This window comes from Mangifera indica, chromosome 5 (assembly GCF_011075055.1).
Source record: "Mangifera indica cultivar Alphonso chromosome 5, CATAS_Mindica_2.1, whole genome shotgun sequence".
In the NCBI taxonomy this organism is placed as follows: Eukaryota; Viridiplantae; Streptophyta; class Magnoliopsida; order Sapindales; family Anacardiaceae; genus Mangifera; species Mangifera indica.
This window is the reverse complement of record NC_058141.1, coordinates 2,582,504-2,608,092: the sequence shown is the minus strand read 5'-3', so window position 1 is coordinate 2,608,092 and position 25,589 is coordinate 2,582,504. Positions and strand designations below refer to the sequence as shown.

Genomic DNA, 25,589 nt, shown 5'->3' with positions numbered 1-25,589 from the left:
ATAATTTTCTTACGCCAAAGAACTATTTTCATTTATTTCAATTGGAAACTACAAAAGAGTAGATATAAGTAATAATTCTTTGAAAGCATTTTTTCCTTTTGGCAATGTCAAATCCCTTTCCAAAGTCCTTTAGTCTTGAGTTCTTGTTGAAAATTGTGAAAACAGAGCTCTCATCAGTTAAAAGTTGGATTTCCGCCAATAATTTGCTTTGAACATCTTTTTAATAAAAGAACCTTATTTGAATTATACCATCTCTTTTTATTAAATTGTTGTTAAACTGATTACACCAAATAGTTGCAACCTGGATGTCATATTTAGGCACCCCTTTGTCACTAAATCTACCCACGCTTTTGAAGTTTTCTGTTTCAGAGCGATGAGTTTTTAGGTGTTTTCTTTTTTGTTATTTCCTTTTATCTATTTTTGCTGCCTTGTAAATTATGTATATCTTTAATTAAAAAAAGACATGATTGAGTCTTTCCAAGTAGGGCTGGATTCGAGCCGAGCCGAGCTCGGCTCGTAGCCAGCTCGGGCTCAGCTTGGTTTATTTATGGGTGGCTCGAGTTTGGCTATTTTTCAACTCGACTCGTTTTTGGCTCGGCTCAGCTCTTTTTTCATATCAAAATGACATCGTTTTGTATTTATATGGATCAAAACAACGTCGTTTTGTATAAAAAATTTTTAAAAAAAATTTACCAAGCCAACTCGAGCTCAGCTTGAGCTTGATCGAGTCGAGCAGAGCCCGGCTCGTTTCGGGCTCGAACCAAGATGAGCCGAGCTCGAGCTGGCTCGGCTCGAGTCCAGCCCTATTTTCACGGAATTTTCATTATCTTTTTTCTACATTGGAAAAGTTCAGTGATAGTTCAGGAAACATGTAAAATAAGTTTATGAATTATTCCACATCAAACATAATTAAATGTAGACTTGAAGATAGAAAAAAGATGACAGTGAAGGATCAGGACCAATGCCTACAGCTTGCCTATGACTTTTTAAAAAGAATTGTTAATTTTCCAATTTTAACTTTGAAATTTGCCCTAAAATCTCTGTGAATGATAGAAACTGTTGTTATGGTGATATGGGTTGAAAATGTTTAATTAGAAAATAAAATCACAAGCCAAAATGTAATTAAGGAGAATAGTTTTATGATTCTCCGAATTTTTATTGAAATGGTAAAATTTTGGTACTTTGTATGATATGGGAAATGGAATCTCAATGACCAAAAATGGTAAAATTTGCGGTACCTAATATGATATGGTAAAATATATTCTATATATATTTAATTTATTTTAATTACATTTACAGCTAACCGTCTAATTATAATTGTGATGTAGAATATGACATCAAGAAGAGTATAACCATCCAGAGCAAGTCAAGCTTCATCGCAAGCATCTACAACTAGCACGATGGCTCATTCAGTATGTGCATCGATTAAGAGAAAATTGGTACAAATTGAAGCATCTATACCTACTGAAACATTGGAATTAATGATGTGGATATTGATTTGGCTGTAATTGAAGATTTTGATGTCTCATCTTTAGCTGAAGAAGATGAAACAATTAAATGTACTAAAAGACAAACAGAAGCACTATCTTCTGTTATTCCATCTAATAAGAGGAGGAAAACATCAGTTGTTTGGGAGTGTTTTCTAGAAGATATGTTTGTTACTATTACAGATGCTACATATGCAGTATGCAAGTATTGCAAGAAAAAGTTGAAATTGCAAAAGACCAAGGCTACCTCCCTTTTGACACGACATATGGGTCAATGTGTTGATAAGAAGAAAGCAATGAGGAAGGATTTAGTCGTGGGAGGACAAACTTTCTTAGGTTTTGAGCGTTCAACCTTAGGGTCACCTATTCCAACTGTAGTGAAAACAAAGACGAATTATGAGCATCACAAAGTCAGTTTGTGTTCAATTAATAACGTTTATTGTTACTATGAAATTGTTATGAAATTAATTGTATTAACTAATGCAATAATTACGATGTTGGTGTTTTAGGTTCGAAAGGCCTTGGCTCACATGGTTATGATATTTGAATTACCGTTTAATATAGTTGAGCACTCTGACTTCATTAATTTTTGTCACTTTTTGTAACCTCTTTATAAAAAAGTTAGAAGGAAACAAGTAAAAGTTGATCGCATTAGGGCTTATCAAGCAGAGCGTATGAGGTTGAAGAACACTTTTGATGAGACCAAAAGGATTAACATTACTACTAATCTTTGAAAGTCGGATTATCAAAATATTGAGTCTATGGTAATTACGACATATTGGGTGGACCAGTTGTGGTCGTTAAATAAATGAATTATAAATTTTGTACACCTACCTCCGCCTAGGAGAGGAATAGACATTGCAGCAGCAATTTTTGACTATTTAAAGGGTTAGGGATTGAAAATAAGGTAAAATCAACTTTGCCAATTGTTTTAAAAATGCACATATAATTTTATTGCATCTCATTATTATTCATTAATTTTGTTTGTAGGTGGAAACTGTCACAATAGACAATGCTATTACAAATGATAGTTGCATTAGAAAGTTGAAGGAAGATTTTCAAATGCAGAGACTTTTGTTATGTGATGGAAGAGTTTTCCATGTTAGGTGCACTGCCCATATTGTAAATTTTTTAGTTTAGGATGGGGTGGCTGTAATTAGACCCATCATAGACAATATTCGAGAAAGTGTGAAGTTTATAAAAGCAAGTGAAGCAAGGCAAAAAAATTTTGCGAAAATTGCTATGTAATGTGGAATAAAAGAGAGGAAGCTAGTTTTGGATTGTGCTACGCAATGGAATAGTACATACAAAATGCTAACGACACTATAGTTCAAAGAGGTCTTCCTTTGTTTTATGTTTGTTGAGTCAAGCTATATATATTACTCGATAAGGGAAGAGTGGGAGATATTGGAGGTTGTTTGTGACTTTTTAGAAATATTTGATGATATAACAAAATTAATTTTTGGGTCACTGTATACAACTGCAAATAGGTATTTTCAAGAAGTGTTTAGGATAAAAGAGATCCTTAAAGAGCGAAAATTTGAGGAAGATTATTCTATATTGACGATGGTGTGAGCAATGTCAAAAAAATTTAACAAATATTGGGGTGAGGTGAATTTCCTTATGACGATTGCTAGCATCATGAATCCTAGGTAATTAAGTTATCAATGATTGTGTTTATTATAATATATATGTAGATAAATAACATGTTTCTAATTAATTAGTTTGGCCTGTAATGATTTTAGGATAAAGTTTTTTTATGATTACTTTGACATTTCCCATTTTATATGGTGAAGAAAATGCCCCTGTGGAGATAGAAAATATCAGAAGAATGTTAGAAAAATTATACAAGGAATACGTTGACATGTTATCATTAGGAAATTCATCAACTTCATTTGCACATCCACAACAACAGATAAGGACCCAATAAGCACCATCAAGTACATCAAGTAATTATTGTCATTAACTGAAACGTTATAACATATCATAGGTTTTAATATTTAATTTGTAGGTAAATCATCAAGCTCTCGATATTATGAGAGTAGACATTATGGTCTTGGATATAGTTGACTGCATTTGAAGGATCATAAAGAGAAAACCTACTCGGAAGAAACCATGAAGTCTGAGTTGAAAATGTATCTTGAAGAACGTGGTATTGAGATACCTGATGATGTTAACTCAAACGACTTTAATGTACTTCATTGGTGGAAGGACAATCAATACAAGTATAAAGTACTTTCACAGATGGCAATCGGTATCTTAGCAATTCTTATTGCAATAGTAGCCTTTGAGAACGCATTTAGTGTGGGTAGTAGAGTGATTGACACGTACAGATCATCCTTATCACCAGAAATAGTCAATATGCTTATGTGTGGAGCTGATTGAATGAGAACACGTTATAATATTTAGAAACAAGATAAGGTAGTCAATTACTTATCATAACTGCATGATCTTTAAATTGATTTTTCATTTAATTGTTGGCAGTATGATTAATAGCTTTCATTCATTTTTAATTTCTTGAAGATGGAAGGTGAAAACGAGATTGCTGAGTTTATCTTGCCAGATAGATAAAGATATAAGGTAATATAATGTTTAATAGCATTTAATTCTTAATTGTTGTTGTCTTTATAATGTTTAATAGTTGAGTAACTTTGAGGGTGTATGTGACATTGTTTTTTTATCTTAATAGAATCTAGTTCGGTTTAATAGCATTTATAAACTTTTTTGCACCTATATTGTTAGTTAGACAAACACTTTTTGCCTATTCAAACAGAGCAAGGGTAAAAGAGTAAAGCAAGTAAAATGAGACAAGAGTGATACTATATTGGGTTTATTAGGGTAAACTCTTGAGGCTTCCTTGAAGTAAATGAACCTCAGCAGGTTATTGATATAATTTTGAAATGCTATTATTATACTTTGAGGGTGGAGAAAACTTCCATTATTAAATATTAAAAATGTTTAGGTTATTGATTCAAAGTTTGTTTTGATTTGTTTGAATTGTTGAATGACATGATGATCTTGGATATATTCTTCGTTTGTATCTTTTCCTTATTTGGTTGACTTGATTTGTAGATTATTTAATTTAAATTGGGTTTGAAATGTTTGAATTGTTGAATGACATAATGATCTTGGATATATTCTTTGTTTGTATCTTTTCCTTATTTGGTTGTCTTGATTTGTAGATTATTTAATTTAAATTGGGTTTGAAATGATTATTTGCATTTTTGTATGGTTGATTGTGCTTTTTTTTAATCACTTAGTATAATTGTTATATAAATGACTTGTTTGGTGCAAAAGTTGCAGGAAATTATATTAATTTTTTTCTTAAATTTTTGAGTTATTTAGACTATTGTTTTGTCTTAGATTGGTGGTTTATTTGTTTCGCCTTCACTGTTTTCTAATGAGTTATGTTATGGACTATTAATTTACTTTCTTCCTCTTTTTTTTTGTTAAAATTACTGAAGTTTCTGTGTTATTGTCAGACCATCATCTTCATAGTAGTTACCTCAGTTGTCAAATACTTTCATCTGCTTCCTTACGCTAGGATTATGTCAGATTGGTTTTCTAGGTGTGTGAATCTCTTTTCAGATCTTCACCATACCTGTGTTATAAAATATAAAATGAAGTAAGTATCCTCTTGAAGTTGGTGTGCGAATATGTTTTAGTGTGCACTTGAAGAGTACTGTTTAAGATTCAATCCCATATAGTTTTGAGTTTTTAGATTTTCAGTCCACCGATCATTCAAAAGTGAGTTTGACTTCTTGATTTAGAGATGATGCAGGATCTGATAAGCTAAAAATGTTGTTATCTTCCCTATGGATGCTTACTAAGATTTGCGAGATGAAAACTCCAAATCAAAAAGCATAAATGTTAGCAGCTATGGATCTCTTACAGTCATTAATGGAGGGCAATTTGTTGGAAACAGACCAGATTTTATATTAAACCACAACTGACAAACAAGAATGGAATTTTGCAGGGACTAATTATCTGTTGAATTAGTTTTGTGTTTCTTCTTGAAAATATTTAAAATATATAAATAGATTGATTTACAAATAATGAAAATGCATTAAGCGATGTTTAAACGAAAATAGCATTTTGAAACTGTTATCTCGTGAATTTTAAGCTCGTTAAGCATAATCGAGTCGAGCTCGATAGCTTGGATCATTAAGCATATTCGACCTCAACTCGTTAATAGCTCACGAGTAGCTCCACTCGTTAAGTATTCTGAGTCAGGCTCATGAATAGCTTGCGAGCCAACGAGCTAGAATACGAGTTGCCATTTCATGGTGCGCGACGAGCTCAAGCCGTGGCTCGAGCTCAAATGAACAGTTACCGAGTTGATATCGAGCTTGCCTGTGTTCAAGCTTGACTCAACTCGAATCCATCCCTATAAATATCCCACCAAATCAATTGAGGCGGTGGGAATTCTATATAAATAGGTCTCCCACCCCTCACGTTTCACATATCCTTTATATGTAGTCATTGGGGAGATTTCAATCCAAGTGAAAATTTTGTTTTGCTTTCGTTATTTGGTAACACAACTTCTATGTCCAACTTCAATCTCCTACTTCAATATTCCAGTCTCTGATAAATTTTCCATATCATTTACAATATTTTATTGGTATAATTTGCTTTTAAATATATTTGAATACCACTAAAATTTAAATTATATAATTGTTCTTTTCATAAAATACAAACATAAATATTTTAATTATATTTATATCCTATTTACAAATTAAAAACCATGAATATTTAAAATTTGTCGTTATCCAATTTGTAAAATGTAAACATAAATATTTTAATATATTATTATCTTGTTTGTAAATTACAAACAATGAATATTTAAATTATATCATTGTCCCATCTATTATATGCAAACTTTAGATGTTTGAATTATGTCATTGTCCAATTTGTAAAATATAAATATGAATATTTTAATTATGTTATTATCTCATTTACAAATTAAGGTGTCATAACAAGATAACCTTTAGTCTATGAGTGTTCATAATTTGGTTTAAACCATAAAATTAGATTAAACCGTTTAAAAATTATGGTTTGATTGGGCAATAAACTTTTGAAAAACAGTTTTTAGTTAGGGTTGCTGTTTTGACAATTTTCAAATTAAACTAAATAGTAAATCGTATTTTTTTAAAATGCATATATATAACTATATTTAACAAAATTTTTCAATAAACAATTAGATGTACATCTTGCTTTTTTTAATATTTATTTTGTTATTTTCTTTACATGTATATTTTATTTATATATATATATATTATGTGCATATATTATATTCTTAAAAACTATAATTCAATTAATTTTATTAAATAATATATATTTAAAAGTAAATAATTTTAATACGTTCAAACCGTAATTTTAACTAAATCAAACTGTATTTTTTTAGTTTGATTTGATTTGAAATGTAAAATGGTTTGATTTGATTAGAGTAACATGATCACATCTAAATTGACAATCGAACGGGATTACCACTGGATTTAGGTTTTCATAACCTTGTTAATAAGTTAATTGAATAAAAGATTGTCAATTTCGATGTATTAGTCTAATCGTATATAAAAAAAACTAATTATCGGTACATTCATTATGTAGTATAAATTTTTAATATATTTTATAATATATATTATTTTTTATTTATATCTAATTGTATAATACATATCACGTATCATATGATGGCTAGTTCAATGAACTAACGAACTCATGACTTGACTTGATTAAACTATCAATAAACCTTTAAATTAAGAATAATATAATAATTATGCAAAGTATTTAACTACAAGAAATATGCACCAAACCATCAAACCACAATATTATTCGGTTATAATGTTCTCATATTTGTTTAATTTGTTTTAACTAAACTGAATATTAGAAAGAAAATATTGACTGCAAGACTCTAATAAGAGTCTATTTGTGCGATTGCAAATTTGTGATCAATCCAATTAATACATATGAAAAATTCTAATTATTTTAATGCAATATATTGATGGTTGGACTACTCAAGACATAAATGAGTCATTTGATTAGGTCAACATATATATAATTAATTGTAACTTTATTACTTGATGCCCAGTTGCGACCGTTAGCTGAAGTTCATTGAATAAACAAGTTTTGGTCCCATTGCATTCATAAGTTCCTCGGATAAGTGATTATCAATTAAGTTGTAATCGCGGTAGTTAAATATTATATTATTTATTAAAAATTTAATTTTTTTAAAATTTATATATTATTTTAAAAGATAATATTATATACACATATATATTTTAGATTTACAAATATTGTTATTATATAATTATATATTATTTTATTTTTAATTATTTAGCCATATGATAATTATTATTATTTAATTAGATTATTAATAATTAAATATGATTATTAATAATATAATAACTGTTAATTTGATTATTAATAATTATGATTGTGGATAATCTTATGTGATTAAAGATATTAATAATGTATTAATTCATTGTTAGTACCCATATAAACTGGATTGCTATTGTAATGTTACTTTGAATTTTTTTGTCTTTTTAAAATGGTGATCATTTTAAAGTTAAAATGTTAGTTTAAGATAGAATATTAATACCCAAATAATGTTTTGACCTTACAATTTTTCTTGTTCAACTCATAATACTAGAGGGTTGGATTAGCCGGGGCAAGACCCGACCCACTGGAAGTAGGCATAGCCCTCAAAGACATGACTTACAATTTTATTGGCCGTACAAGGGGTTAGGAATTGATTCGCCGGGTGTGGATTACTCCCAACAAACAACTCTATGCCTTCTCAAAAATTGTGTAAACACCAATTTCAAATTATGTCAAATTCTCCTTAATCATATAATTTAATTTAATTTTCTGATAAACGAAAGAAAAATGACTTATAAAAATAATTGTACAAAAAACAACTAATAAGACTTTGCATGTAATTTAGATACTTAATCAGATATTTAAAATTTAGTGTATACAATATTATTCAAATCGAATATATTTCTAAATAATAGTTTGAGTGATAAAATATGAAACTTTATGTATAAGAGAATATAAGTTTAAGTCACTTTTAATGATATTTAATATCAAATTTTTGATTTATCTAGTATAATTGTTGTAAACTCAGAAGTTTTATCTATTTAATATTGTTTATCCAATTCAAATAAAATTTCTCGTTATAAAAAAAAAAGTTACAAGAGCTGCACAATAACTTTATTATTAGAATTATTATATATGTGTAGGTTCAAAGATCAAATGAACAGGATTTGATACATCTACCTATTTTTTCAGGCCACCTTCCACCACCATGGGGGCCATTGAGACATGATCAAGACAACAAGCTAATATAGCATTTCGTTAATACTTGCTCCTAGGGTGTAAATCGAGCTCAAGTTGTTGGAGTTTCGTTTTTGAATTGAGCTTTGATTTTGAATTGAGCTCAAATTTTATATTAAATAGTTTGATGAATCAACAAGCTTATGACTTGAATAAACAATTGATAAACCTTTAAATTAATAATAATATAATAATGATGTGGAATATTTTATTATCAAAGACACAAATACTCAATACATGAATACAAATATTTATGTAAAAAACCTAATATAAAAAAAAACCACATGCAAATGATGTAGAAAATTTCACTATAAATAATGAAGAATATAATATGAATAAGAAATTGTTTTATCCTGTTTATCACTTTAATATAACTTGTATACGTAAACCCTAAGTGATAATTACTTGGCAAGTATACTACTTGTTCATCTTGCCACTGCAAGTCATATCTATATTATGGTATGTCATTCTTGTCCACCGGTTATACCCAGATTTTCTTAAAAAATTATCTTTTAAATTTATTCAGTCTAAGTTCAACCTTACAAGTAGTGAAACCTTGAACTTTATTCGGCACAAAAATTATGGATTCAATCACTTGTAATTTTTAATTAATAATGTTATATATAATTGTTATTTAATACTTAATTAAATATTTAAATGATACATTATTAAATAATTAAATATTTAAATATGTGATTAAGTATCCAAAATTACATTCATCTAGTTTTATTAATTTATAATATATCATTATTATATGGCAGTCACTCTATCAACTTTGGAGAGATAATACATTTCTCCCACTGAGGATTTTCTATCTTTTCGTGCCGCCTTCTATAGAAGGAGGAACAGCTCCCATGGCCACTCCGCAACGTTACCCTGCCTTCCTGTTAAAAGATCCAAGACGATCAGAAAATGATAACTCAATTCATAATTTAAAATTTTTTATATTCAACTCTTATATGAAAAGATAAAGGGTTTAGGGTAACAACTGGGTTCACTGTTTCAAGTCTTATTGGCCCATTTGAATCGGCAAAAATAAAGTTTTTTGAGACTAGTGACAATGTGTGCATCCAAAACAACTTATAGGGAGTTAGAAAAAAGCGACCGACTAACACAAGACTCCAAAATGTATCTATCTCATAATTTCCAAATTCCAATAAATCATACGGTAAACGTTTTATTATATATTTAGGATTGTATGATATAATTTTTATCATATTATATATCATATAATAAAAGTTATGTACCAAATATATTATAAACTAATAAATTATATTAGTTGGACTGTACATCATATTATACATTAAAAATATGATTTTATATATTATGTATTAAGTATTATAGGATATAATTTTTTATAAAATAAAATAATAATAAAAATAATTTAATCAACATATCATCATTTTAAAAAATATAATAAATATCTTTAAAATTTAAAAATTTTTTATAAACAACTTTTATATAAAACGATAAAGGGTTTAAAGTAACGACTGGGTTCATTGTTTCTAGTCTTACTGGTCTATCTGAATCGGCAAAGATAAAGTTATTTGAGACTAGTGACAATGTATGCATCCAAAATAATTGATAGGGAGTTAGACAGAAGCGACCGCTGACACAAGACTCCAAAATGTATCCATTTCATAATTTCCAAATTCCAATAAATCATATGGTAAACGTTTTGTTATATATTTAGTATTGTGTGATATAATTTTTATCATATTATATATCATATGATAAAAGTTATGTACCAAATCTATTATAAACTAATCAATTATATTAGTTGGACTGTACATCATATTATTTATTAAAAATATAATTTTATATATTATATATTAAATATTATATGATATAATTTTTAAAAAATAAAATAATGATAAAAATAATTTAATCAATATGCCATCATTTTAAAAAATATAATAAATATCTTTAAAATTTTTTATATACAACTCTACTATATCATCATTTTATTTAAAAATTATATTAATTTGTATTGGTAATATGTATTATATCGTAGGATACATATCATATTATATGATACATTTATTGTATTATATTAATTTGATATATTTAATGATACGTATCATTTTACACTTATATCGTATGGTATCATAAGATATATGTTATATATCATAGGATGATGATAACTATGGTCCAAACACCATTTTTCTAGTTCAATTCAAATAAAAAAATTACCTTAATTGAGTTCAATAAGCTAAAATTAAGGATAGATCAAATTTGGTTAGAATAAAAAATAATTTAGTTTGAATTCTGATTTTAATTTATAATTTAAATTCATGGATTGAATTTGCGGTTTAGATTCGTACTCCAAGTTTATAACTCACTGATAAAATAACATTATTTTACTCAATAATGAGTCACAAACTTGAACTATAAATTTCATACTAGTTAGATCATATCATGTATTAAAAATTTAATTTTTCATATTATATGTCATATCATATATATTGTATATACATATTTTTAAAATAAAATAATAAAAAATCTAAAAATTAAATTCAAGTATTTTTTTGGTTATATTTTTCATTTTTATTTTCCACTTCAGTTTAATGTCATTAATGTTTTCGAAAAATAAATGAAAGACTAAAATCATCTTCTCAAATTGTTACTAGTGCAGTAAAAAAAAAATATAGAGTAAGAATTATAATTAAACTTCATCATGCAAAAATAAGTAATGTAATAAAAAAATAAATTGTAATATGTAGTTATATATTAAATAACCAATTACAATAAAAAATTCATTTTTGCTTTACAAAAGAAAATAGATTCTATTGGGTGACTTAGTTTTGAGCTATATCCAAATTAAGTCGGCTTAGTCTTAAAAGAGACCTCGACACAATTTGGTTTAGATCAAATTTGTTTAATTTGAATTCGAATTGAATTCAAATAGGAAGATTTTGTTCATTTTTGGAATTAAGCTGAACTTAAGCTAAAAAGTGTTTGGTTATGTTGGGCTTAAGTTCAACTCAAATAGATAGTTTTACTTATTATTTGGGTAAAACAACATCATTTTTTAATGAGCCATGAACTCAAGTCACAACTATGAACCGCGAATTAAATTTGAATTGAACTACGCCATAAATTTGAACTATTGATTCAAATCAAATTGAATTGAATCATGTTATATTTGTGTCAAACTCGAGCCAAAGGGTGTTCGAGCTCGACTCAGTTTGTATCAATCCCTAATTACATGTCCAATTTAGTTTGAAAAGGTATATTGATCCATATTGTTAATTTTATCTATGCAGACCGATAAGAATCATATCGTACGATACATACACTGTATCATATAAAATTTCATGCACCTTAAGATATGTATCATATCTACAATATTGGTAATTATGATGAATTCAAAAAATGAATTTGAGCCTAACTGAGTTAAATTCCATCCAGCTCGAATTCGACTCAGTTTAGAAAATGACCTAACCTTCTTGACTTGAACTCTAAACGAATTTGAGTGAAACCAAACTAAGTTAAGCTTGCTTATGAAACTAAGCTAGCTTGGTTCCGGTCTAATTGTACATATTTTAACTAATGTTTTCATTTGTGCTAATTGGATTAAAAATAATATTTAAAATAGTTTTGAATAATTAAAAGATTAAATTTTGGATTAAATTTAAGTAAAAAAGAATTTACTCTGGTAACACAATTCTAAAATTTTAATTTTTCTTATAATATGCACATAAAAATAGAATTTTGATTGGTATAAACTATCAATTGAACATCAAATCGGTGGGTTTAGACTTGATTGATCATAGTTTATCCTGATTCGAAGTTTCAATCAAGTTTAAAATATTATTGAATTAGCCTTTGATTTTTTATCAAACCAATCGATCCAATTTTTAGAACTATGATTTGAACATTTCATTTAGTGAGAAAGGAATAGGACATTGACACACGACATTGGTTTGGAAGAAGAATTGAACAAGAATTTTTTTTTTAGAGAAATCTAGAATAGAAAGAAGCTTTAGAGAGAAATGATTTAGGTGCCAAAAATTATGTTTCATTCAATTAGTATTCCACTATTTAGATAATGTCTGTGTAACCAAAAACAACAACACATTGAATCGTTATTAAATGACATCATATACATTTATTAAAACTACTTAGCAACCAACAATTAAATGACAACTTTTCCATTTACAATAGACAACAACCATTACTCACTTTTATAACTTCTTCTCGACATTTCTAACTTGTTAAAATTTTGTTATCTTTGGTCTGCATTAGTTGCCTCTCTCGAGCTTCCTTGTCCTCAAGGGAGAAGTTAGGGAAACGTTGTTGCAATGTATCAGCGAATTCCTAGGTTGTTGTATCTGCTGCTTCCCCCAACCATTGGATGAGTAATTTAGTAGTTAGAGCTTGGCCATGTCGAACCAACCTTCTACTAAGAACTGCTTAAAGATAGCATGAAACATGCTATACTTGAGGTAGTAAGAAAGGAGAAGCATGCACCCTAGCATAGGTTGGACATAGAAGAAAAACATGGAAAACATTGTGAATATGTACATTAGTAGGAAGCTATAGTCTGTAAGCTACTTTCCCAATGATTTCAATGACCTGATAGGGACCATAATACTTTGGCTAAAGCTTAGGACTACCTTGACAAAGAGAAACCTGACGATAAGTTGAAACTTAACATACACAAAATCGCCAATTTGAAAATCGTGATTAACCTTTCTCCTATCATTCATGGGTTTCATATGAGATTGAGCCTTAACAACATTACATCAAAGAATCTTTATAGTAGTCTCCCTAACCTTCAGCATGTTGTCCAGCTTAGCAATACTAGAATCCTTTAGAAAGTAAGAGATATGCAATGGTAAGGAATACCCATATAATGCCTCAAAAGGAGACATGTCAATGTTAGAATGATAATTGGTATTATACCAATATTCAACTAGGGACAACCAATGCATCTAAGTGTGAGGAAGCTCACCTGCCATGCATTTAAGGTATCCTTTTAAGCACCTATTAATGACCTCAATTTGGCTAGCCGTTTGAGGATAATAGGTAGTGGAATATTATAAACGAATATCGTGCAAATGGAAGAGATCTTGCTAGAATTTACTAAGAAAGATCATGCCTTTATCATTAGTGATTGTGTTAGGATTCTCATGCAACTTATACACATTGTCAAGGAAGAGATAGGCTACTGTCTACACTGAGAAGGGATGGCTGAGTGCTATGAAATGACTATATTTACTCAGCTTATCAACCACTACCAAAATATCTTACATTCCTTAAGACTTTGGTAACCCCTCAATGAAATTGCCAATTTGAAAATCGTGATCAACCTTTCTCTTATCATTCATGCGTTTTATATGAGACAGAGCCTTAACAACATTACATCGAAGAATCTTTATAGTAGTCTCCCTAACCTTCAGCATGCTGTCCACCTTAGCAATACTAGATCCTTTGGAAAGTAAGAGATATGCAATGGTAAGGAATACCCATATAATGCCTCAAAAGGAGACATGGCAATGCTAAAATGATAATTGGTATTATACCAATATTCAACTAGGGACAACCAATGCACCTAAGTGTGACGAAACTTACCTGTCATGCATTTAAGGTATCCTTTTAAGCACCTATTAATGACCTCAATTTAGCCAGCCGTTTGATGATAGTAGGTAGTGGAATATTATAAACGAATACCCTGCAAATGGAAGAGATCTTGCTAGAATTTACTAAGGAAGATCATGCCTTTATCACTAGTGATTATGTTAGGATTCCCATGCAACTTGTACATATTGTCAAGGAAGAGATGGGCTACTGTCTACATTGAGAAAGGATGACTGAGTGTTATGAAATGACCATATTTAGTCAGCTTATCAACCATTACCAAAATAGCTTACATTCCCTAAGACTTTGGTAACCCCTCAATGAAATCGCCAATTTAAAAATCGTGATCAACCTTTCTCTTATCATTCATGAGTCTTATATGAGATTGAGCCTTAACAACATTACATCGAAGAACCTTTATAGTAGTCTCTCTAACCTTCAGCATGCTGTCCACCTTAGTAATACTAGATCCTTTGGAAAGTAAGAGATATGCAATGGTAAGGAATACCCATATAATGCCTCAAAAGGAGACATGGCAATGCTAAAATGATAATTGGTATTATACCAATATTCAACTAGGGACAACCAATGCACCTAAGTGTGACGAAACTTACCTGTCATGCATTTAAGGTATCCTTTTAAGCACCTATTAATGACCTCAATTTAGCCAGCCGTTTGATGATAGTAGGTAGTGGAATATTATAAACGAATACCCTGCAAATGGAAGAGATCTTGCTAGAATTTACTAAGGAAGATCATGCCTTTATCACTAGTGATTATGTTAGGATTCCCATGCAACTTGTACATATTGTCAAGGAAGAGATGGGCTACTGTCTACATTGAGAAAGGATGACTGAGTGTTATGAAATGACCATATTTAGTCAGCTTATCAACCATTACCAAAATAGCTTACATTCCCTAAGACTTTGGTAACCCCTCAATGAAATCGCCAATTTAAAAATCGTGATCAACCTTTCTCTTATCATTCATGAGTTTTATATGAGATTGAGCCTTAACAACATTACATCGAAGAACCTTTATAGTAGTCTCTCTAACCTTCAGCATGCTGTCCACCTTAGTAATACTAGATCCTTTGGAAAGTAAGAGATATGCAATGGTAAGGAATACCCATATAATGCCTCAAAAGGAGACATGTCAATGCTAAAATGATAATTGGTATTATACCAATATTCAACTAGGGACAACCAATGCACCTAAGTGTGACGAAACTTACCTATCATGCATTTAAGGTATCCTTTTAAGCACCTATTAATGACCTCAATTTATTCAGCCGTTTGAGGATAGTAGGTAGTGGAATATTATAAACGAATACCTTGCAAATGGAAGAGATCTTGCTAGAATTTACTAAGGAAGATCATGCCTTTATCACTAGTGATTATGTTAGGATTCCCATGCAACTTGTACACATTGTCAAGGAAGAGATGGGCTACTGTCTACACTGAGAAGGGATGACTGAGTGTTATGAAATGACCATATTTAGTCAGCTTATCAACCACTACCAAAATAGCTTACATTCCCTAAGACTTTGGTAACCCCTCAATGAAATCCATGGTCAGATCTTGGAAGACTCCTAAAGGAACAGGTAAAGGTTGTAACAACCTCAAAGAAGTTAAGTTCTTTGGTTTGTACTGTCGACAAGTGTTACAACTTTTGATATAATTACGCATAACCTTCTACATACCTTTCCAATATACCACTGCTATTAGCTTCCTTATCATGGTGGCTATTCCAAAATGGTCACTAATAGGGAAGTTATGAAATAACTAAAGTAACCGCTCCTAAAGTTTTGGATAGTTAGCAATTACTAGCCTTTTTTCCTTTTAAGCTTGCCATTCAGCCATTCAAACTTGTTATAGGTTTGTGGATCCTCCTTATCTGGGATAATCTGTTGCATGTGAGTATCCTTTCTTTATCCCTCCTCAATTTGCAATAGCAACTTATAAGGTAAAATAACCATAACGATGTTTGAGCTTACACAGAAGGAATTCTAGATAAAGTATCAACCACTATGTTCTCTTTGCCATTTTGTACTTAATCTTGTAATCATATTGTATAAGATTTACAACCTACACCTATTAAGACGGAGTAGTCACTCGTTGCTCTAAGAGATGCTTTAGGTTTTGATGGTCGGTTCTATTCCTATTTTCCTATTACAAGCAAAATAGCCAACATTTCTTTTTATATATCGATAGAGGCTGATTCTTTAGGGAGAGAACCTTAATGATATATGCAATAGAGTGGCTTTCTTGCATCAACATTGCCTTAATCCCACAGTTAGAGGTATTTACCTTAATGAGGAACACTTTATTCATGTTAGGAAAGGCCATCATTAGGGTTGTGCTCAAGCAGCATTTAAGGTGCTTGAAAGAAAGTTATGCAACCTCATTCCAATAGAAGGAATCTCTCTTATAATGAACCTCCTATAATATCTTGATAAACTTGTAAATCCACTCAACTAAGATAGGTTATTCTTGGATTGCAGCTACCTTTTTAGAATCCATTGTAACCCCTTGAGCCTTAATAAAGTAGCCTAAGTACTCCACTTATGATACACCAAAGATGTACTTGCTCCTTTTAGCATACAAATGATTAATCTCAACAACTTCAATATAACCTACAGGTGACTTAAATGATTATTCTAACTCTTGTTGTAGATCAAAATATCATCAAAAAACACTGAAACAAACCTTTGCAAATGTGGCTTAAAAATGTCATTCATGATATTTTGGAATGTGGCAAAAGCATTGGTAAGGACAAAAAACATCACCAAAAGCTCATAATGGCCTTTATAGGTCTTGAAGGTTTTATCTTGATGATAGAAGCTAGATGCATTTGGATTTACTAATACCCTGAATGGAGGTCTATCTTGTAGAAAATCATAGCCTTTCCTAACTCATCCAATAACTTTTCTATCAAGGGTATATGATACCTATCATTGATGGTTACTTGGTTGAAGGCTTGATAGTTAATACACTTCTTCCAAGTACCATATTTTTTCTTCACTAACACCATAAAACTGGAGTTTTGGCTATTGCTATTCTGAATCACTCCTGAATCCAACATTTCTTTCACCAATTTTTCTTTTACATCCTTTTGCATTACTTTATACTTGTATAACCTTAAATTCACTGGTTAAATCCCCTCTTATAGAAGAATTTGATGATCCTATAACCTTGTAGATGGTAAACTTGTAGGCTCTTTGAAAAGACTCCCATATTTAACTAAAAGCTCTTCTAATTCTTGCCAAGATTTTGCTTCATCACTTTTACCAATCTAGAGGTTATAGAGTTGTCTTGTTACATCTGAGTTAGTAACCAGTAAAAGTTGGATAGAGGCTAATTATTGAGGCTTGTTCAAAAGTCTTTTCAATTTTTCTTCCTCAATAAGACTTACCTCTTTGTCTTTAGAACCCTCTAAAAAGTATTATTGTCCTCCTACCAAAAACCTTATAATTAGTGCTTTAAAGTTCCATATGATGTCTCTAAGTCCTACCAACCATTATGCTCCTAGAATTAAGTCATAGCTCTCTATTAGAAAGGTGTAAGCATCTACAAGGATAGTTTGCCATTCCACTTTGATATATAGTCCCTTACACACCCTTTTGCATTACAACTTTTAGCCGTTGGCTTCTGTGACTTGCACTTCTTTTACCACCTTCACTAGGGATCCTAACTTTTGCACTATGTATTCACTCAAAAAATTATGAGTACTTCTTGAGTCCACTAGGATAAAAAGCTACCTTTGACCATGCATACCAATAATTCTCATTGTATAAAAGCCAACTAAGCCATGTAAAACATGTAAAAATAGTTGCATCAATCCTGATTCTTCCACATATCCTTTTGGTACTACCACCTGACTCACTTTCTCATCTATAGGGTAATTGAATGACAAAAGCTAGCCTCTTCTTGCATTTATGGCTAGGTACAAACCTCTTATCACACCATCGTAGCTCGCTTCTCATCAAATATTTTGCTGGTAGTTGTCCTTAAGGAAAATGGTTGCAGTAGTTTAGGAATGTTGATATATGCAAAAGGCTAGCAGAGGTTTGCTTAGGATACACAACATTAGAAGCTAAGCCTTTGTCCCCAATTTTACTCATGACAAGAACTTGTGGAGTCTTGGCTAAAGGCTTAGGTTGCTCCTTAAAAGTGGCTACTATAATTTCTTACAATTTAACTAATAAGTAAGATTTTAATAAAGTTATACATTTAAACATGCGTATAGGTATTTGCAAGTCATCTATCAATCCAGTAAAAAAGAAACTCAAAGCTTGATCATCTCGGATTCTAGTCTTAGGGTATAGCTTATCAAATCGATTAAGGTAATTCTGCAAGGAATCTACCTTTCTTAGATTCTTCAAGTCTGTTAGGGGATCATCATAGGCATAATTTCCAAATCGAGCTCACACAACCACTGTATATTCTTCCCACGACAAAATCACATCTTCTTTGGTTTTCATTTGGTGCCATTGCATGGCTTTGCCATCCAAATGTAGAGCTACGATTTCAATTCTGTCGTGAGTAAGAGTATCATCGATCTCAAAGTATTATCAAGCTTTAAAATCCAACCACCGAAATCTTCTCCATCAAAGTGTGAAATATCTAACCTTGGTGCTCTGCTCTAAGGATGTTGCAAATCGTGAGCTACCTTAGAAGTGCCTTCATCCAATCGTGTCACCATTTGAGAAACTAATTCTGTTTGTTGAAGAGTTAATCCACCTATCAACTTATACAATTCCTCCCCTATTTGTTGAAGGCGTGTATGTGATTCTTGTAGATGATCTTGTTGCCGCCATTCCAATTCTGTTACTATTTACACAATCATCTGCATCATCTCTCAACAAAAATCTTGAAAATGAGTTCCGTCCACCATGGCTAGGTCTTAGCTCTGATACCATGCATGCACGAGTTGTTTTGGAAGAAGAATTGAACGAGAAATTTTTTACGGAGAAATCCAGAATAGAAAGAAACTTTAGAGAGAAATGTTTTAGGCACCAAAAATTCTATTTCATTAAATCAGTATTCCACTATTTACATAATGCTTGCACAGCCAAAAATGAAAAAACATTGAATTGTTATTAAACGACACCGTATACATTTATTAAAACTACTCAACAGCCAACCACTAAACGACAATGTTTCCATTTACAATAAACAAGAGCCATTAGTCATTTCTATAACTTCTCCCCACCACTTCCAACTTATTAAAATTCGCATCAGAAGTAAAGACTGAAAGTGGATGACCATCAGATTTGAATGGCTTAGTCAGTTATAGCCAATTACAGCTTCAACTTTGATGGCTACGATTCTCATAAACAGAGAAGTATAGGGTTACCTGAAATTCATTGAATAAATAAGTTTTGGTCCGATTGCATTCATAAAATCAGTTCAATTTAGGCGTAATCATGCCCAGAAACAAAAGATAACAAAAAAACAACCGGAAGGCACTCTTTATCAGAGCCAGCTTTCGATCCTGGGACCTGTGGGTTATGGGCCCACCACGCTTCCGCTGCGCCACTCTGATTTGTGTTACCAATTTAATAAAATGTATAATGAAGGATAAGTCATTAAACCACCCCTCATTTTCAGTTAAATCCCCAAACTACCCCATTCACCAAGTATGAATTATTCCAAACAACTCCGTGCTTTTTCAAAACTTGTTTAAACACCCATTTCAATACTAGTTATGCCAAACTCTGTTTAATAATGTTAAATTACCTTCATTTTCTGATAAATGAAAGAAAAATCACATATAAAAAATAACAGTACAAGAAATAAATAATTATAATTACTTTATCATTATTATAGTAAAAAAAAAAAAAACCTAATGTGGTTTATCATTCACTATAAAAGTTATGTATATTTATATTTAATTAGATATTCAGATATTGTATAATTATATGATTTGATGATTTTAAATTAAAAATAAAATAATATTCACTCATATAACATTATATTATCTAAGTACATAATTAAATATTCAAAATTAAATACACGTAATATTACTCTTATTGATATTACAAGAAAACAGTAATTTCATTATAAAAATTATTATATAATTGAATATTCAAAGCTCAAATAAACATGGATGGATCCATCTCTTATATTTTTTCATGCCACCTTCCACTGCTAGCAGGCATACGAAGCCATTGATACATGATCAAGAGTACAAGCTAAAATAGCATATCGTTTATATATGAACCTATAGTCTAAATTGAGCCAAAATCAAGCTCATGTTGCTTGAGTTCGGCTCTCTCGGTGGGCTAATGAACTCACGGTTGGGTTTAAATAAACTATTAATAAACCTCTAAATTAATAATAATATAATAATTATGTGAAATATTTTACTATATGATTAGTTTAAAAAAAGGCAATAAAATGCTCAAATATTCAACACATTAATAGAAATATTTATGTGGAAAATTAATATGGAAAAACATCTCAGGCAAATGATGTAAAAAGTTTCACTATAAATAATGAAGATTATAATACCAAGGAAAGTTGTTTTTTCCTCTCTTTTTAAGCTTTTAATATTAATTTATTTTATTTAGTGACACTTTTTTTATTATTTTAATACAACTTTTATATGTAAATTCTAACTAATAAATATTTGACAAGTGTAATCGTTGCTTGTTTTTCTATTATAAGTCATATCCACATTAGCATATATCATTTTCATTCATAGGTATTTCCTAAAATTTTCTTGAAAATTTACTTTCTAAATCTGTACAACTTGAATTCATATAATCTTAGGGATTTCAGATCACTATTGTAACAACATGATTAAAGTGAATATGATGGAAGTAAAGACTAAGACTAGGTCATAAATAATATTTTTACAAGCCAATGGCTATAAGACTTAGACTAGTTTAATTTTACCTAGTTACAACTCTTTTTATTTCCCCTTAACAATGTTTTAAAACTCGAACTAAATTAATCAAAACTTGATAATCTATTTGGTCAAGATTGATGTTTAAATTTATATCAATTATTAGACCAAAATAACCCGTAATTAAACTATACAAATCACGTTTGGGTTGTGGTTTAATTGTCAAGTTAATAAATTTAAACTGTCATGCTTACATCATGAATTGAGATTAACAACTGCAGGAAATATGGACCAAACCATAATATTGACCGCAAGGGGCTCATATTATAATGTTCTAATATGAGTCCATTTGTAATATGACAAATTTGTCTTGTCACCAACGATTGAGACCAAATTCAATTATTATCGGATTAATCCAATTTTTTTTGTATGTAAAACTTAATTGTGTTACTGCAACATACTGACTATCGCACTGGACCTGGAAACATTGGTCAGGAGAGTACCACAGTCCATAGGGTCCATCTCAAATTATTTATCTCTTAATATTATCTCTCTTCATATTAAGTACGTAATTAAGTTAATATAAACATGATCACCTTCGAAATTGTAGACCAACTCAGTGACTAATTAATATTAACCATAAAAGATAATCACACGACTCTAAATTCTGATAAACAAGTGCCAAATTGGTTCATATTTATTACATCAAATGCGCAAAACAAACCTCCTAAATCCACCCACACTAACAAATTTTTATTATGTCATTACCCTACTATAACAGTAATGATATATATATACATAAATAATTTTGAAATATTTAGATGATATATTATTATATAATTAAATATTATTTTATATATTATTTAAATAACTAATTAAATATTTAAAATTAAAATTAACTTAAGAAATATAATACATTTCTCCCGCAGAAGATTTTCTACCTTTTCATGCCACCTTCCACAAAAGGAGGAACAGCTTCCATGGCCACTCCCCGATTTTGCCTTTCCATATTACCATGCCATCCTATAGAAAGTTCCAAGACGATCAGAAAATGATAATCTAATTCATATAATAATAAAAATTATACATACATATTTTAAATATATAAATGATAGAAATTTGATATATGTTATTAAATGATGATCAAAAGACTTGTTCCCACTTAAGGTTAAGTGTAATCCCCAACTTATACCTTACCTTCTAACTTTTAAAAATTTAAATTCTCATCTATTAATAAAATTCTATTAAAAACCTTAATTAATGTTAAGGGTAAATTCGTTATTTAACAAAAAAATTTAAAAATTAAAGTTTTATTATATTTTTCTCTCTCGGTTTGAAAATCTAATAATTTCTCTTTACCCAAAGTTTAAAAAGTAGCAATTTCACCCCTAGAGTTTTGAAATCATAGTTGGAGGTGGCAAAGGTCCCCATCTTTGTCGTCTTCGACCTCGTTGGCTCTCCCTCTTGCTTATCTCCTCTTGTCAATTTGTTCCCACCCACTAATGATGGTGATTTCCTCCAACGAAGATGAAAACGTCTTCGTCTGAAGAGAGGATGGTCTCCGATGAAAATGTTGTCTTCGTCAAGGGTAATCACTTTAATCGGTGGGTGAGAACAAGTGGACAAAGAGAGATAACTTGGGTGAGAGGACAAACGTAGCAGAATATGGTGAACTTCGTCCCCTTCGATAATGGTTTCAAAACTCTAGAGGTGAAATTACTACTTTTTAAACTTTGAGTGAGAGAAATTGTTAGATTTTCAAATTAAGGGAAAAAAATGTAATAAAATTTTATTTTCTAAAAATTTTTTTTGTTAAATAACAATTTTGTCTATAACTTTAACTGAAAATTTTAACATAATTTTATTTATAAATAAGATTTTAGGTTTTTAAAAGTTGAAAAATAGGAGTTTGAGAGTACACCTAACTTTGGGTGAGAACAAGTCTTTTGGCCTTAAATGATAGGATCGCTTTAAATTAAGGATAAAATAATACCCAACCATATAATAACATATCATATATATTTATTTGTATATTAAAAAATAAATACGTACCAATAGACATGTCAAATCCACGTCTTTTGAGCTCGCGATATTCTTGACAAAGGGCACAGGCTTGGCAGAAAAAATGAACCAAGCAGTCGCAACAAGGGGTCTCTTCTAGCTTGAACTGTTGCCGCATCTTTTTGCGATAACAGCAAGTGTAGCAAAATGTTAAACCAGTTACCGCACCAAGTAGAAGATAAAGTACTCCTGCTGTAGCACAAGCTGCAACAAAAACCAAGAATGGGCGCTAAAAAATATTAGAGTAATATTATGTGAACTATAAAGAAGTATTATTAGAAACTATTACATATTATTATATTTGTGATTATATATTATTATATTTTTAAACTTAAAATCTTTTAATTACATAATAATACATACATATTTTAATCCATTGTAAGTTCGTAACTTACAAGTATATCCTCGGTCTGCAATCTCAGCAACTCGGCCAAAAGTGATGCATGGACACCAAATCGTCAAGCAACCTGTCAAACAATAATCAGATTAATCATTTTGAAGCCTTGAGGTGGCTGTCCGGAGGGCTGTATTAATTCGAGCTGAATCAAATTCAAGTTTAGAATAAATCAAGTTCAACATGGTTTGTTAGAGAGTTGAGCTCATTTTTTAAGTTGTTCGATCTTGATTCATTTGAGGAGAACTAAACTTAAAAGCTTGATTTGATATTATAAAAAGATAAATAAAAAAAATTAAAATGATATTATTTTAATATATATTAATTAAACTAATACCATTTTAATTAAGTCAGATTAAAATTTTCTAAACTGACATGTTGGATAAGTCTAACCTTTCTTAAATTTAAATTTAAAAATATTTAAATTTCTTATTCAAATTCAATCTTATTTCAAATTCATTGAAAATGATGCTCATTTTTTCTTGAACTGGAACAATTAATGAACTTACGGGTGGAGCAGTCAGAGAAGCAGTCGCAGAGTCCCGAAGACCAAGCTTCCAATTTGGGGTTCGCTGAATCCATGGCGTTGGAGGTATTTCAAATTCATTGAAAATGATGCTCATTTTTTCTTGAACTGGAACAATTAATGAACTTACAGGTGAAGCAGTCAGAGAAGCAGTCGCAGAGTTCCGAAGACCAAGCTTCCAATTCGGGGTTCGCTGAATCCATGGCGTTGGAGGATTAGGATTCTATTGGAAATGGTACCAGGAAGAGATTTGATATGCTGGCCAAGCGTCCTTGGTGGGTTTATATAATGAAATTCCATTGCTAGGGTAACAATTTACAGCAAAGACTGGCACGCATGAACACCCAAAGACAATGACCTCCAAAATAATCGTGGAGTTGACAGAAGCGACGGATTCAGACATGACACAGGGCTCCAAAATGTTTTATCTTCACGTAATTTTCAAATTCCAATAAAATTATATCTAAATGAGTGGATAGAAATGAAATTGAAACTAAATATCTTTTAATTCGATGTTGATTTGAAGGACTCCCAAAACAACAAACAAAAGAAGGCAGAAAAACAGCTTATGCTTTTCTCAAGTTGCACTCCAAGCCAAGAAACAAAACAAGGCAGGAAAAAAATCAGCTTATGCTTCTATCATGTTGCCCCCTAAGCCGAGAAATAAAACAAGGCAGAAAAAAATATCTGAAGACATTTTATCAGAGCCAGGAAACGTGGGTTATGAACCCACCACGTTTTCGGTGGTTGATGATAATCATTTTAATGAAATAATGTTCAAATTGTTTTCAAGGAGTAATTTGATTAAAGGAGAGTTTACTTAGAAAATATGGGTCCAATCCTTTTAAGTGGGATTTTCCGTTGTAAAATAACAATATTCAAACATAAATTAAAAAAAAATTATTATTTGTGTACTTAATTTTAAGTATCTAATTGAATAATTTGAATTGAATATTTAATAACATATAATTATTTTATTAGAGGATTTTAAATTAAAGATTTAATAATACTTAATCACATGATAATATATTAAAAAAATCTAATTAGACACTCAAAATTAAATATACATAATATTACATGAAAATAACTTTATTATTAGAATTATTATATAATTGGAGATTCAATGCTCAAATGAACATAGATTGACCCATCTCCTTTATTTTATCATGCCACCTTCCCCCACCACAAGCACTAGGGGTAGAGACGAATTAGGTCAAGTTCAGACACTTTTTGACTCAAATAAAAACTAGTTTAATTCAAATTTTATTCAAGTTCATCAAGTTAACATAACTGACTTTGATCATACCCATCCCTGACAGGGCGTTTGAAGCCATTGACACATGATCAAGATTTT

At 30.3% G+C, this 25,589-nt stretch overlaps 1 protein-coding gene across 1 annotated transcript; it reads right to left on the bottom strand.

Annotated features, from left to right (window-relative positions):
- Window positions 1–21,901: 21,901 nt before the first annotated feature.
- Window positions 21,902–24,657, bottom strand: LOC123215823 (protein PLANT CADMIUM RESISTANCE 2-like). Its single transcript, XM_044636073.1, has 5 exons — window positions 24,366–24,657; window positions 24,219–24,281; window positions 23,711–23,782; window positions 23,307–23,519; window positions 21,902–22,277 (listed from the first exon to the last, which is right to left on the bottom strand). The coding sequence occupies exons 1-5, from the start codon at window positions 24,436–24,438 to the stop codon at window positions 22,192–22,194; spliced, it is 507 nt and encodes a 168-aa protein (XP_044492008.1). The 5' UTR covers window positions 24,439–24,657; the 3' UTR covers window positions 21,902–22,191.
- Window positions 24,658–25,589: the final 932 nt, after the last annotated feature.

Coding starts and splice junctions, on each gene's coding strand:
- LOC123215823 (XM_044636073.1), bottom strand. CDS start 24,438: ATGGATTCAGCGAACCCCGAATTGGAAGCTTGGTCTTCGGAACTCTGC. Junction 24,282..24,365: donor CTTCTCTGACTGCTTCACCT/GTAAGTTCATTA, acceptor CCATGGATTCAG/CGAACCCCAAATTGGAAGCT. Junction 23,520..23,710: donor TGCAGACCGAGGATATACTT/GTAAGTTACGAA, acceptor TTTTTGTTGCAG/CTTGTGCTACAGCAGGAGTA.